This window comes from Plecotus auritus (genome assembly GCF_963455305.1).
Source record: "Plecotus auritus genome assembly, chromosome: 4".
NCBI classification, from domain to species: Eukaryota; Metazoa; Chordata; class Mammalia; order Chiroptera; family Vespertilionidae; genus Plecotus; species Plecotus auritus.
Window position 1 is genome coordinate 142,569,909 of NC_137775.1, and position 19,715 is coordinate 142,589,623.

Here is a 19,715-nt window from a genome sequence, read left to right on the forward strand (position 1 = left end):
CAGAGAGATCAAGGAAGAAATAAAAAACGTCGTGGCAACAAATGACAATGAAAACACAACAATCCAAAATCTATAGGACACAGCGAAAGCAGTCTTGAGAGGGAAGTTCATGCCTCTACTACAAGTCTACTGCAAAAAACAACAATGGTAATAAATTACCTAACCCTACAACTCAAAGAGTTAGAAACAGAGCAACAAGAAAAACCCAGTGTAAGCAGAAGGAAGGAAATAATAAAGATCAGAGCAGAGATAAACAACATTGAGACCAAAAAATCAATACAAAAGATCAACAAAACCAAGAGCTGGTTCTTTGAAAGGATAAACAAGATTGATGAACCTCTAGCCAGGCTCACCAAGAAGCAAAGAGAGAGGACCCAAATAAAATCAGAAATGAAAGAGGTGAAATTACAACAGACCCCACCGAAATACAAAGGATTGTTAAAAAATACTATGAACAACTCTATTCCAACAAACTGGACAACCTGGAGGAAATGGACATATTCCTAGAAAAATATAACTTTCCAAAACTCAATCAGGAAGAATCTAAACATCTCAATAGGCCAATAACTATGGAAGAAATTGAAGCAGTCATCAAAAAGCTTCCAGCAAACAAAAGCCCAGGGCTAGATGGCATCACAGGAGAGTTTTACCAAACATTCAAGGAAGAACTAAAACCTATCCTCCTCAGACTATTCCAAAAAATTCAAGAGGAAGGAACACTTCCAAGCTCCTTCTATGAAGCCAGCATCACCCTAATACCAAAACCAGATAAAGACAACACAATTACGGGCCAATATCCCTCATGAACATAGATGCCAAAATCCTCAACAAAATTCTAGCAAATTGGATCCAGCACTACATCAGAAAGATCATACACCATGACCAAGTAGGATTTATCCCAGGAATGCAAGGATGGTACAATATCTGCAAATCGATAAACGTGATACATCACATAAACAAGCTGAGAGATAAAAATCAGTCATATCAATTGATGCAGAAAAAGCATTTGACAAAATCCAACACCCTTTCTTGATAAAAACTCTCAACAACATAATAGAAGGATCATACCTCAACATAATACAAGCTATATATGATAAACCCACAGCTAACATCATACTCAATGGGCAAAAACTAAGACCATTTCCCCTAAGAACAGGAACAAGACAGGGATGCCCACTCTCACCACTCCTTTTCAACATAGTACTTGGAAGTATTAGCCATTGCAATTAGACAAGAAGAAATAAAAGGCATCCAAATTGGAAAAGAAGAAGTAAAGCTGTCCTTGTTTGCAGATGACATGATATTGTACATAAAAAACCCAAAAGACTCCATCAAAAAACTAATAGACTTAATAAATGAATTCGGCAATGTAGCAGGATACAAAATTAACGCCAAGAAATCTACGGCATTTCTATACACCAATAGTGAACGTACAGAAAGAGAGACTAAAAAAGCAATCCCATTTACCATCGCACCAAAAAAATTAAGATACCTGGGAATAAACTCAACTAAGGAGGTAAAAGACCTATATGCAGAAAACTACAGGACACTGATAAAAGAGATAGAGGAAGACGTAAACAGATGGAAGAACATACCATGTTCATGGATTGGGAGAATCAACATCATTAAAATGTCCACACTACCCAAAGCAATCTATAGATTCAATGCAATTCCCATTAAATACCAACAGCATATTTCACAGACCTAGAACGAACCTTCAAAAAGTTCATCTGGAATAAAAAGAGACCCCAAATAGCTGCAACAATCCTGAGAAAGAAGAACAAAGTAGGGGGGATCTCAATACCAGATATCAAGCTGTATTACAAAGCCACAGTTCTTAAAGCAGCCTGGTACTGGCACAAGAACAGACATATAGATCAATGGAATAGAATAGAGAACCCAGAAATCAACCCAAACCACTATGCCCAATTAATATTTGACAAAGGAGGCATGAACATACAATGGAGTCAAGACAGTCTCTTCAACAAATGGTGTTGGGAAAATTGGACAGATACATGCAAAAAAATAAAACTAGATCACCAACTTTCACCACACACAAAAATAAACTCAAAATGGATAAAGGACTTAAACATAAGACGGGAAACCATAAAAATACTAGAGGAATCCACAGGCAGAAAAATCTCAGACATATGCCCAAGGAACTTCTTCACTGATACTGCCCCTAGGGCAATGGAAACTAAAGAGAAAATAAACAAATGGGACTACATAAAAATAAAAAGCTTTTTCACAGCAAAGGAAACAATCAATAAAACAACAAGAAAGCCCAGTGCATGGGAGAACATATTTGCAAATGATATCAACGATAAAAGTTTAATTTCCAACATTTATAGAGAACTCATACAACTTAACAAAAAGAAGATAACCCAACCAAAAAATAGGCAACTGATCTAAATAGTCACTTTTCGAAAGAAGACAGAAGGAAGGCCAAGAGACATATGAAAATCTGCTCAAAGTCACTAATCATCAGAGAGATGCAAATCAAAACAACAATGCGGTACCATCTTACACCTGTCAGAATGGCTATCATCAACAAATCAACAAAGGACATGTGTTGGCGAGGATGCGGAGAAAAAGGAACTCTTTTGCACTGCTGGTGGGAATGCAGACTGGTGCAGCCACTGTGGAGAACAGTATGGAGTTTCCTCAAAAAACTAAAAATAGAACTCCCATTTGACCCAGTGATCCCACTTCTAGGAATATATCCCAAGAAACTAGAAACACCAATCAGAAAGGATATATGCACCCCTATGTTCATAGCAGCACAATTCACCATAACTAAGATTTGGAAACAGCCTAAATGCCCATCAGCAGATGAGTGGATTAAAAAACTGTGGTATATCTACACAATGGAATACTACGCTGTGGTAAAAAAGGAGTTCCTACCATTTGCAACAACATGGATGGAGAGTATTATGTTAAGTTAAATAAGCCAGGCAGGGAAAGATAAATATCACATGATCTCACTCATTTGTGGAATATAATGAACGGCATAGACCAGGGGTGGGCAAACTTTTTGACTCGAGGGCCACAATGGGTTCTTAAACTGGACCAGAGGGCCAGAACAAAAGCATGGATGGAGTGTTTCTGTGAACTAATATAAATTCAAAGTAAAGGAGCGGAGGGGAGAGCAAGAGAACTGGATAGAACAGCCGGATCCGGCCCACGGGCCGTAGTTTGCCCAAGGCTGGCATAGACTGATGAACAAGAACAGAACCAGAGACTGAGAAATGTCAATCAGAACCTCAAACCTCAGGGAAGGAGAGAGTCGGTGGGAGTAAGGGGGAGAGATCAAACAAGGGACTTGTGTGCATGCATATGAGCCTAATCAATGGACACAGACAACAGGTGGGTGCAGCATGAGTGTGCGGTGGGGGGTAATGGGGGAATAAGGACACATATGTATAAAAATATTAAAATAAAAAAATAATTTAAAAAAATAGAAAAGAAAAAAAAATACCAAATCAATTTAAACTAGATAGGAGTGTGGATAACAGCAAGGAGATGGGAGACATAATAATAATTCTAAAAACCAATGTTAAGTTTTTCTAACTTAAGATAACTAAACCACTTCACACACAGAAATTACTGTTTCTAAGACTAAGACGCACATCACACCACAAATCACGAGCTATGCAGATAGACGTGCACAGATAGAGCAAAACTCAACAGGAGGCAAGAACTAGTGGCTTGGGCAGACTAACTCACATTGAAACGTGCAAGTGGAAAATGAGGGGAAAATTCTGTGAAAGGTAGGTTCAAAATGAAAAAGACAAAAGCACCTTGGGGCCATTTAGTGCAGGGGAGACTGGTGCAGAGCCCCTACTGTGTTACCATGTCACCAACATCACACTAAAATGTGATATGGGAAAAACTAACCTCTATATCAAGTAAACTCTGCATAGGAAACTGGGAGGTATGAAATATATTTTTGAAATATGTTCCTCAAAAGCAGTTGGTAGTTTTTAAACCATGGTTAAAGAAATAAGTTCCAGTTACCTGGACAATTTACCAAGAAACCTCATTCCCCAGCAACGTAAGAAAATATTTGTGTGTGCCGTACTTAAATTTCATTCAGACTATTTTATGTTTTACCTATATTCAAATGCAGGTATTTGTAAAAGGACCAAAAAAAAGAAAAAAAGATTTAACACTAGATAGCTAGATAGATGATAACATCTATAAGCATCTTGAAGAAAGTGGCTAATATCATTATCGCAGTGTTGCCCTGGGCTATCAGCTAGTTCAAAGTAATAGTTTATTATGAAACTGTTCCATTAGAATTTATGGAAAAATCACTTACCTATATCCCAGGTTAGTGGGAGATAGCAATACAAATCAAACTTGTGAAAAGACTTTGGAGCGACCCTCAAGCAACAAATTGAAAAATCATAGGATCAGTATCTTACTATTTTTAATCTTAATTGCAAGATTAAATGATAAACTCTAGTTGTAATCAATGAAAACAATTTCCAAGTTGCTCTAAAACCTAATTCCACAGTAAAGATCGAAAATGAAAACAATAACTGCACTTACGGTGTAGGAAGCAGTCGTACTTGAAACATCGCCTACAGAAGAGTGTGTGAAATGAATGCAGGCTCTGCTCCCTCTGAACAGATTTAGCATTTGGTCCATCTATGTTCGGGGTACATTCTGGAGGCAGTGCCCCTGGGAGCTGCTGCTCAGTGAGTTCTTTATACCTAAAATGAACCAAGAGAAATGTAAGTTAATGGAAAACAAAAGTTACAATTTTAAAAATAAAGTCTTTTTGTGTTTTTCTTCTAAAAATAAAGTTTCTAAGCAGATTCCATGTATTTTTATTTATCTTGCCTAAAGCACAAAAGACCCATCAATAACATCTGTGATGAGCCAATTACACATTATGCAAGATATATCAAAAATCAAATTCGTGAAAAATGTACTTATATTAAAGTTAAACATCAACTACACTAAAATTTCTACAAGTGTCCAGAAAAATTTTCCTCTACATGTACTATTGCATATTATGTGTGTGTTTGTTCTAAAAGGTTTTATAGGACAGAGCTCCGCAGGTATATGCTTCACTTCAAATGTCTTGGCAGATGTGACAAATAAAGCAAGTGACTCATCAGCTACATTACATTAGTTCCATTTCCAATAAACCAAATGGTGAGAGATATCCCATACAAGACTGCCTCACAAGAACAAATCTTACTTTTCCTTTAGTTCTTCTGCTGTGCCCTTATCTGGAAACATTGAGGAAATGGCTTCAAAAATTTTGTCAGAAGGAAATTTCCGAGGTGGGCGGCTTTCTTTATCTGAACAGGGAAATATGAAAGGGCAAAAAGAATGAAAGTAAACAAGTTTTCAAACTTTCATTTTTCCCACACAACTATATGTAAAAAGGTCATCTTCTAAGAAATTATCAACTTTGTGTTTCACTTACTTCCAATATATTTTACATGTATCTATGGCATGACAGTTGAGTCAGACAAAAAACAACTTCAAAATCCAATATGGAGAGTTTTAAGCGGACTGGGAGGCAGAAAAAAAGTGGGTGGAAAAATGGTAACCAGCTCTGTTACTACTAACTGGTTTTGTGACCTTGGTTGATCACAGACCCACTTGGGTCTGTTTACTCATCTGCAAATGAAGGCACTGAACTAGATGATCACTAAGGTATCCATTATAAAAACTTTATGCTTCTTTGAAACTATAGTTTTCACCAAAATCCTTCTACGTTGTCTTAAATAATGAGCTTTGCCAAGTTTCCAACAACTCCTGGCTCTGACTGGGCCTCTGTTTCTCAGGTAAAGAGGTTAAGAGCGTGAGCTCTGGAGTGCTCAGAGCTGGTTACCGTTTACGTTGTCTGAATTGTTTTTCCCTACAGTGTGAACTTAATAAGTTACTTCACTGCATTAAACCTCCTAACTCCTCCACTATGAGAGAGATCCACCTGTGGAGCATTATGAGGATCCAGAGAGCTGGTGTATATAAAGTGATCACTACAGAGATCAGCATGTTATCTGATGACGATTATGAATGCCCAGTGAAACCCAAAACCAAATAAATAAACTATTTTGTTAGCCAAAGAAAATAGACTCTCAAGTACAGAATAAATTGTTACAAATAACATTCTAATTTTGATTATATGGCTATCGATGTAATTTTTAACAACAGAAAAAGAATGACTATCTACTTGTCATTGTTTTTTAAAGAAGCTGTAATGGCTACACACAATCCTAACAGACATACCATCTCTGTTCTCCTCCAGATCTTTCTGTTTTTCTTCTCCTTCATCAGGATCATCTCCATCATCATCATCATCATCATCATTGTACTGGCCAAGAGCATTCACCAACTCCACAAAAATTTCATCATTTATAAACCCACATTCTGAAATTCACCAAGTCAAATATCAGAAACATACAGAGAAGAGGGGTAATGACAAAAGTTTACATATGCCTTTTCTGATTTGCAATAGTCAGAGCCCACCAATCAGCATTATAACATTATTAAAATGAGGGGGAGATCCTTTTCAGGACTCACCTAAGGCAAAGTTAGGAACAGAATTTACCTTCAACACTGTCATTTTCTCTTTAATCATCCATACCCCAAAAGTTTCCAGGGTCTCTACTGTAACTAATTCTCTAGGAATTAATTATGATCTTCGCCTCCTCCAAAGCAATGTACCGACAGACCTTGCTTTCCACTAATGATGAGAACAACTGACAATGTTCCACCTATCACATCACCCTCCTGCCAGACAAATTAGCAGGCTCTGCTGGACACAAAACACCAAAGCCATGATCTAAAGACAGAATTTCAGGTACTACAACAGCCTGGTGGGAAGGTATTTTAGAGTGTAGAGCCTTTTGGAGCCCATGTCACATAAGCAGAGCCCTAATTCTAATTAATTTTACTAGTAAAGAATCTTAAAATCTATATATATTCAAACAATTCCATTTAATTTACATGTTATTAACATAACTTGTTATAACCAACTATGCATAATTTTCATGTGGCAAACATGGTCAACTGAAAATTAAGGAAAACACTGAAAATTTTAGGCTTGTGAGCCAGGCCAATCCAGCATAAAACTTAATATTTTAAAAATCTTTTTCATATCTATGCTGGAAAAAAAAAAATCAAAGTATCTCTCCGTTCTTTAGCCCCCTTTTCCAAGAGAATAAACCCATGGCTCACCTCTATCCCCGTGTACTTTTCCATCATAATTTTTTATTAATTCTTCAATGAAAGTCCCATCCTGGTCTAAAACTTCATCCCCCATATAAGGAATGTTATGTAAAACAGTTTCATCTTCCACCTAAAAATTTTAAAAAATAATAAATTTAAAAGCAGCCTTATCCTAAGTACCAAAACTTTTAAAATAATGTAATAACTAAAATACAGTAATTTTTTTCATAAGCAGATGTCTTTACCCAGTTCTCCAGACCTAAAATAATAGACAGCAAACTCTAAAAACTATAAATAAAAGATCCCTCTTACAAATAAGCATAATAGAGAAACAAAATTAAGGAAAAATACCGTATTTACCTAATCTGACGTCATCAAACGTTAAAATTTCCCATTATTTTATGTATATGTTCCTATATCTGACGATAAAGTGGAATTGATGAAATATGGTTTATCAAAATGAACTATAAATAACCATACCTTAAAAAAAACTAAGCTCTAGCCAGTTTGACTCAGTGGATAGAGCGTCGGCCTGCGAACTGAAAGGTCCCAGGTTCGATTCCGGTCAAGGGTACATGTCCAGGTTGTGGGCTTGATCCCCAGTGGAGGATTTGCAGGAGGTAGCCAATCCATGATTCTCTCTCATCATGAATGTTTCTATCTCTCTCTCCCTCTTCCTTCCTCTTTGAAATCAATAAAAATATATTTTAAAAAAAACAGCCTGACTGGTTTGGCTCAGTAGATAGAGCGTCGGCCTGCGGACTGAAGGGTCCCAGGTTCAATTCCGGTCAGGGGCATGTACCTTGGTTGTGGGCACATCCCCAGTAGGAGGTGTGCAGGAGGCAGCTGATCGATGTTTCTCTCTCATCGATGTTTCTGACTCTCTATCTCTCTCCCTTCCTCTCTGTAAAAAATCAATAAAATATATTAAAAAAACAAAACTAAATTAATGGTTTCTAAATTTCATTTGGTCTAGTTATTGGGAGACATTCAATGTAATAAAATTCTAGGGATGTAAAATAGAGTATCGATATATCCATTAAGGTTTATGCCAAAAGGATTTACTCATTTACATAAAATAACATTCTACAATAATAAAAAATATTTCAATACTGATATGAATAGGATGCATATCAAAATTGATAATGCTAATGAAAATGACAAGATGGGTTTATACCAAGGTTTGAAAGACAATATAGAAGAAAGAGAATACTAGCTTAGCTAGGAAGAGCCAATCAAAGAAAAGTTAAGAGATAATGTAATACTTAAGAATACAAAGCACAGAAAGCTGACAATCAGGAGAATTTTCAATGAAGAATAAAAAAGACATTAATTACAGATAAAGACTGGAGGGTTCTGAAGTCCATATTTAAGGACACTAAATTAAAGATAGCTCTAAGTCTTAGGCCTTTGTACAGGATGCTGATTAAAAACAAAATTTTAGAGAGATAATTCTGATAAACTGAAAGGACAGGCTGATAGGAGGTCATGGCAGCTATATAAAGTGTAAGGTGCCTTAGGCTGGGATCATGATCAATAGGCCATGAGACACAGTAATGGTCAGGAAATACAAAGAAAGGAAAAATTTTCCAATAAACCCTTGATTACAAATTTAGGACAACTGCAGACTTCATAGCTTAAACAGAGAAAAGGGAAATTCGTAGAAACTATGCATATGGGAAGTAAAATGAAAATTTTAATTTTAATGTACTGATCTATTCAGATCAAGTTTGTGTACAACTAAAGAGTCCAGTTTTCATTGCATCTCACTTGCACTAATCCCATTTAAACTAGGTGAGTTCATTTTTTAGGATGCAAGCAAAAATTAAGTGACAATGGCTATTTTGTCTTCTCAATTATATCTACACAGTCTTGTCCCCTAAACATACCCTAGCATAATAAAGATAGCCTGCCTAATCTGCTTTGGTCAGTATCCAGCAAAACCCATGTATGATCCATAAACAGTAAATACTAGAGGTGTGATGCATGAAGATTCGTGCAAGAATAGGCCTTCCTTCCCCTGGCTGCCGGCACCAGTTTCCCTTCGGCTCCCAGGACCTGAGTCTTCACTCTGGCCGCTGCCTCCCACCTTCACTCCAGGGCTGGGAGCTGCCTCCCGCCTTCGCTCCGGGCCGGCCACCGCCATCTTTGTCACGTTAATTTGCATATTCCCTCCTTATTGGATGTGGGTGTCACCATTTTGTCATGGGGTGATGGTCAATTTGCATATTCTGTCTTTATTAGATAGGATTGGCAACTTTAAAAAGTATTCTTTCAGAATTTCAGTATATGAAAATATGAAACTTCCCTTAAGCTCCTGTGATACAATTCTCAAACTAAATGTTTTTGAATCAAGCCTTAATCACACAAATTTACAAGAGTATATGAAGTTTGCCTTTAACCCTCCACTATAAAATCTTTAAGTTATTAAAAACACTGGAAACATAAGCAATTCTTTAAACTAGGCTCACCAACGACTTCCACCAACATTTTATTGCCCTATTTTATCTATCAAATAATAAAACTATACTATTTTATATATCCAGTTAACAAAATTATATATTTTTATTGGACACAAGTCAAAAATGCACACTGAAAATTTCTCTTTTGTCCCATCTTCCTTCATCCTGCTTCTATCAAGAAATACAATGGAACCTGTTATTGAACTTAATTCATAATGGAAGGCTGTTCAAGAAGCGATTTGTTCAAGAACTAAATCTTTTCCCCCCCATTAGAAATCCTGTAAATTGAGGAGAAACCAAGATGGCGGCATAGGTAAGCACCTAAACTGCTGCCTCGCACAACAATTTCAAAACTACAACTAAAAGACAGAACGGACACCATCCAGAACCACAGGAAAGCTGGCTGAGTGAAAATTCTACAACTAGAAGGAAAGAGAAAAGCTCACAGAGAATTGGAGGTACGGCAAAGGGTCTTTGTGCACACAGAGAGGAAGAGCGGCCAAGAGCCTGACTGACTTTCTCTGGCGGAAGGGGGAAGGAGCCCCGACTGCACTGAGCCCCAGTTCTGACTGCACTGAACCCCAGTTCCAGGCGAGCCCCTGGGGACCCACGCTCTTGTGGGGGGAATCTGGACTCTCGGGCGGAGACTCGGGAGCCGGGGAAGGCAGAGGTCTGAAGGTACGCGCAAGGTCAAGGCTGACGGGAAGCCAAGACTGTCTGCTCCGCCCTAAGACTCCACCCCATCCAAGCTGAGCACAGAGGCTATTACAATTTGGCAAGTCTAATCCTATAAGGCTGTCTCCAGCACCAAACTTCTCCCAGCGTAGACACAGCTGATCCTTACAGCCAACTGGCCTGGAGGTCAATTCCTCCCAGTGATACCAAAAACAATCAAGACTTAATTACAACAAGGCTGTACACACAGTCCACAAAGGGGTGCACCAAGAGTGTCCACCTCAGGTTAACTGGGGAGGCAGACCCACTGGGCCATATAGGAAACCTAGCACACAAATCTACCCTACCAACTCAGGGAAGCAGTGAAAATGCGGCATCAAAGAAACAGATCACAAACTAAAGAAATAGAGGAAAACAAACGACTGGATATAGAATTCAAAACCACGGTTATAAGGCTTTTCAAGAATATCCTAGAAAAGGCCGATAAATATAACGAGACCCTCCAAGATATGAAAAAGGACCAACTAGACATTAAACATACACTGGCTGAAATAAAAAATATTATACAGAGACCCAAAAACAGACTAGAGGAACACAAGAATCAAGTCAAAGAATTGAAATACAAAGAAGCAAAAAACACTCAACCGAAAAAGCAACAAGAAAAAAAAAAATCCATAAAGTTGAAGATAATGTAAGAAGACTCTGGGACAACTTCAAGCGTACCAACATCAGAATTATGGGGGTGCCAGAAGAAGAGAGAGGCAAGATACTGGAAACCTATTTGAAGAAATAATGACTGAAAACTTCCCCCACCTGGTGAAAGAAATAGACTTACAAGTCCAGGAAGCCCACAGAACCCCAAACAAAAGGAATCCAAAGAGGACTACACCAAGACACATCATAATTAAAATGCCAAGAGCAAAAGACAAAGAGAGAATATTAAAAGCAGCAAGAGAAAAACAGTTAGTTACCTACAAGGGAGCACCCATACGACTGTCAGCTGATTTCTCAACAGAAACTATGCAGGCCAGACGGGAGTGGCAAGAAATTTTCAATGTCATGAATAGCAAGAACCTACAACCAAGATTACTCTACCCAGCAAAGCTATCATTCAGAATTGAAGGTCAGATAAAGAGCTTCACAGATAAGAAAAAGCTAAAGGAGTTCATCACCACCAAACCAGTATTATATGAAATGCTGAAAGGTATTCTTAAAGAAGAGGAAGAAGAAAAAAGTAAAGATAAAAATTATGAACAACAAATACATATCTATCAACAAGTGAACCTAAAAATCAAGTGAATTAAAAACCTGAGGAACAGAATAATCTGGTGAATATAATAGAATCAGGGGCATAGAAAGGGAGTGGACTGATAATTCTCAGGGGGGAAGGGGTATGAGGGGTTCATGAAGAGACTGGACAAAAATCATATACCTATGGATGAGGACAGTGGGGGGGAGGTAAGGGCAGAAGGTGGGGTGGGAACCGGGTGGAGGGGAGCTATGGGGGGGAAAAGGAGAAACAATTGTAATAATCTGAATAGAGATTTATTTTTATAAATAAATAAATAAATAAATAAATAAATAAATAAATAAATAAATAAAATTTAAAAAAAGAAATCCTGTAAATTGAATTAATTCGTTCCAGACCGCCAAATGATTCTGTTTTAACATTTCTTATATACAGAACATATTCTAATGTACTGTTTACTCTATAAGCAAACACTTCTTTTCTTAAATTTATCGAACTACTCCCTAAACAAATCACTTTCAGCACTCTTTCCAGGGGTATCTTTCAGGAAGTCAGCAAGCAGCACCTTCGTTTATTCACATATCACTGCCTCCGAAATGCTGTCACTGAAATGCTATCTACAGCTAACTGGTTTTTGTTTATTCAAATCAACTACAGCTTTTCTACGTTTCAATTGCCTGTGATCATTGTTTCTTTCATACCCTTAGCAACTTTAGCACTCTTGATGGCCTTTTCATGTGTTTTGTGTGTTTTTCAGTATGTTTTTTATTGATTTCAGAGAGGAAGGGAGAGAGAGAGATAGAAACATCAATGATTAGAATCATTGATTGGCTGCCTGGCTGCCTCCTACATACCTACTCTGGGGATCAAGCCTGCAAACCAGGCATATGCCCTGACCTGGAATTGAACTGCCACCTCCTGGTTCACAGGTCAATGTTCAACCTCTGAGCCACGCCAGCCAGGCTATGTCTTTTATTTATTTTTTTAATATCGTTTTATTGATTGGAACCAATATGGCAACATAGGTAAAACACCTCTACTTGCTACCTCCCACAACCACATCAAAATTATAACTAAAATACAGAACCATCATTCAGAATCACCTGAAATCTGGCTGAATGGAAGTCCTACAACTAGAGAAGTAAAGAAGAAAGCACATTAAAACTGGTAGAAGGGGCAGAAGCGCAGAACAAGTCCAACACCCACGTGTGCCATTTTTTTAATCGGGTGGGATATCTCAGCTGCAGAGGCCCCCTGTGAGGAGCAAGGGGTCCCAGCCCCACAGCAGACTCCCATCCCAGAGTTCCAGAGCTGGGAAGAGAAGTCCCCCATAACTTCAGGTGGTAAAAACCAGCTGGGGATTGTGGACTGTCTGGCATCAAGGCAGAAACTTGGGGGGTTGGGGAAACTTTCTCCCAAACAAGGGTGCCCACAGGGGTCATTGTTCCTGTGCTGAGATCTCCCTCCCCAATCACAGAGCTGACTTGCAGCCATATCTGAGTTTCTATCAGCATGGCCCACACTGTTCACTCTGCCCGGGAGATTCCCCGAGACCCCGCGCATCCAATTTGCAGCCCTACTATTTGCAGTGGCTTTTCCATATGAATGGCCTATCCTGGCTCAGGCTTCAGACTTTGCTAAAATCTCTTAAACAAGCAATAGCTGGAGCCAATGTGCCCCAAACCTATCAATATAAAAGGTCCAAGACCCGGCACTAGCACCAGCCTGCCTTGCTTCACACCTTGCCTTGCCTGGGCACTTCCAAGCCCAATAAAGTAGCAGCCATCTGCAGATCTCTCTGTAGCTCCTTCTGGGTGGCCCCAGGCAATGGCTGATTCTGCACCTCCCAGGAGGCCCCCAGAGTCAGTGCACCCAGTGGACAACTTGAGACCATATCAGATTACAACTCTACACATCCACAAACAACACACTCAAGGGCCAGGTTCAGTGAGCACCAAAGCCCCACTGAAACGAGTCCTGCTCCATAGGGGTGTTTCCTGCACAGCTGTTCTTCTACTACAGACACAGCTGATCCTCACAGCCAATTGGCCTGGAGGTCAATTCCTCCCAATGATGCCAACAGCAATCAAGGCTCAACTACAACAAAGACTGTGCACACAGCCCACACAGGGGTGTACACCTAGAGGTAACTGGAGAGACTAAGCCACTGGGCCCTACAGGACACCTACTACAAAAGGCCACTTTACCAATTCCAGGAGATTTAAAAGCTCTACCTAATACATAGAAACGAACACAGGGAAGCAGCCAAAATGAGGAGACAAAGAAACATGTCACTAATGAAAGAAATGGAAGCAGGCAAACTATTGGATATAGAGTTCAAAACAATGGCTATAAGGTTACTCAAGGATTTTAAGGAGAGCTTCAAGGGAATTAATGAGAGCATTAAAGGACTTAGTAAGACTTCCAAGGATCTTAGGGAGAATTTCAAAGACATGAAAAAGGACCGGTCAGAAATTAAGCATACACTAACTAAAATAAAGAATAATTTACAGCCCTAGCTGGTTTGGTCCAGTGGATAGAGCATTGGCCTGCAGACTTAAGGGTCCTGGGTTCAATTCCAGTCAAGGGCACATGCCCAGGTATCAGGTTCGATCCCCTGTAGGGAGAGTGCAGGAAACAGCCAATCAATGGTTCTCTCTCATCACTGATGTTTCTATCTCTCTCCCTCTCCCTTCCTCTCTGAAATCAATAAAAATATATATATATTTTTAAAAGAATTTACAGGGATTCAACATTAGGATTCTGAGAAACAAATCAATGATTTGGAATATGAGGAGGCAAAAAAGACCAATCAGAAAAGCAAAAAGAACCTAAAAATATGAAGATAGTGTAAGGAATCTCTGGGACAACTTCAAGCATACCAACATTTGCATTATGGGGGTGCCAGAAAGAGAAGAGAAAAAGCAAGATACTGAAAACCTATTTGAAGAAATAATGACAGAACACTTCCCCTACCTGGTGAAAGAAATAGACTTACAAGTTCAGGAAGCGCAGAGAGTACTAAACAAGAGGAACCCAAAAAGGACCACACCAAGATACATCATAATTAAAATGCCAAGGGTTCAAGACAAAGAATCTTTTTTTTAGTATATATATATTATTGATTTTTTACAGAGAGGAAGGTAGAGGGATAGAGAGTCAGAAACATCGATCAGCTGCCTCCTGCACACCTCCTACTGGGGATGTGCCCGCAACCAAGGTACATGCCCTTGACCGGAATCAAACCTGGGACCATTCAGTCCGCAGGCCGATGCTTTATCCACTGAGCCAAACCAGCTAGGGCAAAGAGAGAATCTTAAAAGCAGCAAGAGAAAAGCAGTTAGTTACCTACAAGGGAGCGCCCATATGACTGTCAGCTGATTTCTCAACCGAAACTTTGCAAGCCAGAAGGGAGTGGCAAGAAATACACAAAGTGCCAAAACCGGTTTGGCTCAATGGATAGAGCGTCGGCCTGCGGACTGAAGGGTCCCGGGTTCGATTCCAGTCAAGGGCATGTACCTTGGTTGCGGGCACATCCCCAGTAGGAGGTGTGCAAGAGGCAGCTGATCGATGTTTCTCTCTCATCAATGTTTCTAACTATCTACCCCTCTTCCTTCCTCTCTGTAAAAAATCAATAAAATATATTTAAAAAAAAAAATACACAAAGTGATGAATAGCAAGGATTTACAACCAAGATTATTCTACCCAGCAAAGCTATCATTTAGAATTGAAGGTCAGATAAAGAGCTTCACAGATAAGAAAAAGCTTAAAGGAGTTCATCAGCACCAAACCAGTAGTACATGAAATGTTGAAGGGTATTCAAGAAAAGGAAAAAGAAAAGGAAGAACAAAAATATGAACAATAAAATGGCAAAATAAAATCATGTCTATCAATAATTGAATATAAAAATCAAAATAAACAAAGAAATCTGATGAACAGAATAATTGATGAATAAAATAGAATGAGAGGCATGGAAACATGGAACAGGCTGACGAATCTAGCGGGGGGAGAGTGGGATGAGAGGGGGCAGGTGGGAAGAGATTAACCAAGGACCTCATATGCATTACCTGTGAACATAGACAATAGGGGTGGGGTGGGAACTGGGTGGAGGGGGGCATTAAATGGAGGGGAAGAGGGACATCTATAATAATCTATATTAATAAAAGGGTAATATGCTAATTAGACTGGGAGACCTTCTGGGAGACCTTCCGGACGTCCTTCTGGACCAAGCCATGGTGGCGGGGCTGAGGCCAGAGGAGGTTAGGGGTGATCAGGCCAGGAGGGGAGGGCAGTTGGAGGTGATCAGGCCAGCGGGAGGGGGGCCAGTTGGTGGCGAGCAGGCCGGCAAGGGGGGGCAGTTGGGGGTGAGAAGGCCAGCAGGGGGGTGGGGGGGGGGGGGGGGGGAGTTGGGGGCAAGCAGGCCGGCAGGCGAGTGGTTAGGAGCCAGCAGTCCCGGATTGCGAGAGGGATGTCAACTGCTGGTTTAGGCCCGATGTGGGATCGGGCCTAAACCAGTAGCTGGACATCCCCCGAGAGGTCCCAGATTGGAGAGGATGCAGGCCGGGCTGAGGGACAAACCACCCCCCCCTCCCCGCAGGAATTTCGTGCACTGGGCCACTAGTCTCAACAATAAAGGTTTATTTTTTTTAAAAATTCTAAACATATATACGTGTGTGTGTGTGTGTGTGTGTGTGTTTATTAATTTTGAGAGAAAAATGGAAGCATTGATTAGAGACAAACATCAACCATTTGCCTCCTGCATACCCCCTACCTGGGAGTAAGCCCACACCCATGCATGTGCCCTGATCAGGAATTGAATCAGTGACCTCCTGGTACATAGGTTGACACTCAACAGCGAAGCCCCACAGGCCAGACTCTTTATGTTTTAAAATTGTGCTAATAGTACATTTCACCAGCAACAAAAGAAATAACACAAACAAAAAATATTCACAGCACAATTTCCTGAGATGTTAACAATGCGAGGCTTTGTGGCCTGAGAGATGCTTTTTGTCATGCTGATGTATCAGCATGAAAGGCTTGTCAGGTAGAGAACCAACAAAACCAAGACATTTTTTGGTGAACAACTTGGTCGAGAACTGAATTGTTTAAGATGGCAGACATTCGGGAACTGAAGTTTGACTGTACTAGCATTTCATTACAAACACTATTGGGCCAATGTTATCTGTGGAAACATGACTGTGTTTTTTATAAGCTCTGAGAATATTCCATAGTGTACATTATCATTTAATAACATACTGCCTAAAATTGTTTTAAATAAGTTCTCAATTAACAAAACCTCACAGTCAGAATGACCTCTTCAAGCTAAGAACTACAGACTTCATCTTTGAACTGTTTTTAATCCCAGGTATTGTTTTTGCTTAACACTTTTTCTCTGAAGAATATTTTAACTAGAAAGGTGCAGAAAAAGAGCAACATTGGAAAGTATTGGTTAAAAAACATCATTCTGAGTGCTGCCATTTTCACAGCATTTTTACTCATATTATCTTGCCTCACCTTGATGAGAAAGTCATCTATGCTATTTATTTAAAATAGTGATTATAAAATTAGCAGAAGATATATTATTTACATACCATGAAATTCTGCTGTAGAGGAGACCAAGAGTACATTATGGGTACTGAGGCAACTGCATTCAGAGTCTTTAATGGGATGACTTGTGTTGGAAAATCCAAGTCACTGGTCACCGAACACTAGAACAGAAAAAATAAAATGACTCATAAGAATAAGACAACCTGAAGCTATAGCAATCGTATTATAAAGGGATGCTACCATTTTACATAATTTTAAAAGGAAATTTTAAATTTTTTAAGTTACTGTCTTTACCTAAGACAGTAAAGTTCATAAAAACCAAGAAGGATTCTCTCCTTCTCTTTTACTTGGGGTGGAGGGAAAAAAGCTTCACATTTTACAAATTTTTAAAGCCCTCCACCCCTTCTGATACTTACCGATCAAAAACTGTATTTATATTAGTTTTCTATTAACTGCTCAAAATTTCTTCCACACCTCAACCACATGGAATAATAATATAGATACCAAATATGCCACTTAAATCTTAATAAGAATATAGAAACTTGTTAACCTCTTATCTTTATCTTCCCTTTTAAAAAGCACAGGTGTCATTTGCTGAATTATCAGGTGATACACAAACATTAAAGGGTACTAGATCTGAGTTTCAATCACAACTAAATGGATTCATATCAACTCTGCAAAGTATAATCTCTAAACTATTAATAATAATAGCTATGTTATTAACTTCGTATGTGCTAGGCACTATATTACACACATTACATGTCTGATCATATTTAGTCCTCATTACAATATTGTAAGATGGGGACTGTCCTTAATCTTCATTTTACAGGTGAGAAAAGGAAGGTAAAGAAAGGATAAATAACTGGCTCAAAGTCACACAGATAGGGCTAGAATTGAAACCCAGAAAGTCTGACTCTGGAGCCCCTGCACATATTGCCATGATACCAAATATCTATAATAGTTAAGTGCCAATATTCCCTGAAATTGGTATTTCATCCAATCCACGATGACATCCATTTTAGTATCTTCTGTATCACTAAGAAAATGTTCCAGTTAAATTATAACATAATGCTTTCTTATCACAACATTTCTAAAGTGCATGATGATTTCAGATGTTAAAATGTTAAAAAGTTTGCATCTTTGATTCTATGAAATGTGATAATAATCTATGCCCAACCACAGCACTTTCCATCCTAAGAAATCCAACTTCTCTTAGAGTACCTTTACCCAATTATCAGGTCTCCAGAGCCTTCTCAAAAATACTCTGGACACACATTCATATTCTATAATCAATAAAAAATAGAGCATGCCTTAGTGGATAGAGCGTCAGCCTAGGACTGAAAGGTCCCAGGAAGAACTGTGACAGTGATTAATCCATGAATTTGCTTTCCAAAAGGGCAAAGATAAAGATAATAATACTAGAAAGCTCATAGCTCAAATAAATAAGGTATGAATAGTTTACTAGTACTACAAAACCCGCAATCCTTCCCATTCCACTCTTTAGTCTCTGATACAATTCTTCATCCATCCGTCCAATAATCCAATAATAACAGTAGTCAACATTTATTGAGCACGTACTATGTTGCAGGCACTGTGCTAAGTGCTTTATAGACATTATCTTAACCACTTTCATCTCGGCCTTTACCTTCACAACTTCACAAATGAGGACACTGAGGTTCAGAGACGTTAAATAACTGGCTTCGTCAGAAAGGCAGTAAATTAACAAGCTAAAATGAAAGATTCCAGCACCCAAGAGCTTCATCACTGTTACAGCATGCAGTGGGTGCTACACTGCCTTCTCCTCCCCCCGCACCCTCCTCTTATTCCTGTCACTACCAAGTCTCCCTTCCTTCCTAAGTAGGACTACTTAACCCAGTAACTTTGGGGCAAGTGTTATACACTGTCCAGTGAATTTAAGTACAGAATAATTTTCATTTCTTGCAAAATAATTAGTTTTTTATTTTTATTCTATACTTGGCAGGGGTAATTGTGATTTTAATTCTGAAGATTAGCACCCTGAAAGCCTGGCGGGTGGGGGTGGGGAGGAAGAATGGAGGGGTGTTACAGGGGAGGGTTGCCTCTCCAACTCTGACTTATTTGCCTGCTTTCACATCTAAATCCAAGGCCACACTTAAGGTTAGACAGACGAATATTCTATTCAACTACTAAGTGGGAGAGATGTTCGTTGGCTCTGCTTCATCTATTTACGCTGGCCATGTAGAAAATGCCCTGGGTCTACTGAATGAGGTCAGCTAAGTTTCCTCATGAACAGAAAGAACTGACAAAAGCACAGAAATAAGACAGCAAAGGCTAAGTATTCAGTACTACCTCCACACCTGTCATACTCCCATGAGCCATCATCTCAATACAATACAAGTCATAAGAGAGTCGCCGAGCTCTCTGAGGGCAGAGCGGGGAAGGCAGAGTGTGGCTTTACCTCTCTGTCTCACACTGATACTCAGCACAGTGTCTCCAAAAAGAGTAAGCACTCAAAAAATGTTTCTGGAATGCACTTGCTGATTCTCTCTAATGGATATTTCAACTTCGAATTTCTCTTTAAAGATAAGAGAGCATCTGTTTAGAAAACT

General features: G+C 39.2%; 1 protein-coding gene across 8 annotated transcripts in view; it reads right to left on the reverse strand.

Annotated features, from left to right (window-relative positions):
• The window catches only part of EZH2 (enhancer of zeste 2 polycomb repressive complex 2 subunit), an 80,379-nt gene that overhangs the window by 21,154 nt on the left and 39,510 nt on the right, over positions 1-19,715 (reverse strand). For all 8 annotated transcript variants that reach the window (XM_080666054.1, XM_080666053.1, XM_080666052.1 and 5 more), the window contains exons 4-8: positions 17,172-17,288; positions 7,204-7,324; positions 6,253-6,393; positions 5,213-5,315; positions 4,555-4,718 (exon numbers count right to left, since the gene is read on the reverse strand). In XM_080666054.1, the coding sequence (XP_080522180.1) occupies positions 4,555-4,718; positions 5,213-5,315; positions 6,253-6,393; positions 7,204-7,324; positions 17,172-17,288 (646 nt within the window). The remainder of the gene's footprint in view (positions 1-4,554; positions 4,719-5,212; positions 5,316-6,252; positions 6,394-7,203; positions 7,325-17,171; positions 17,289-19,715) is intronic.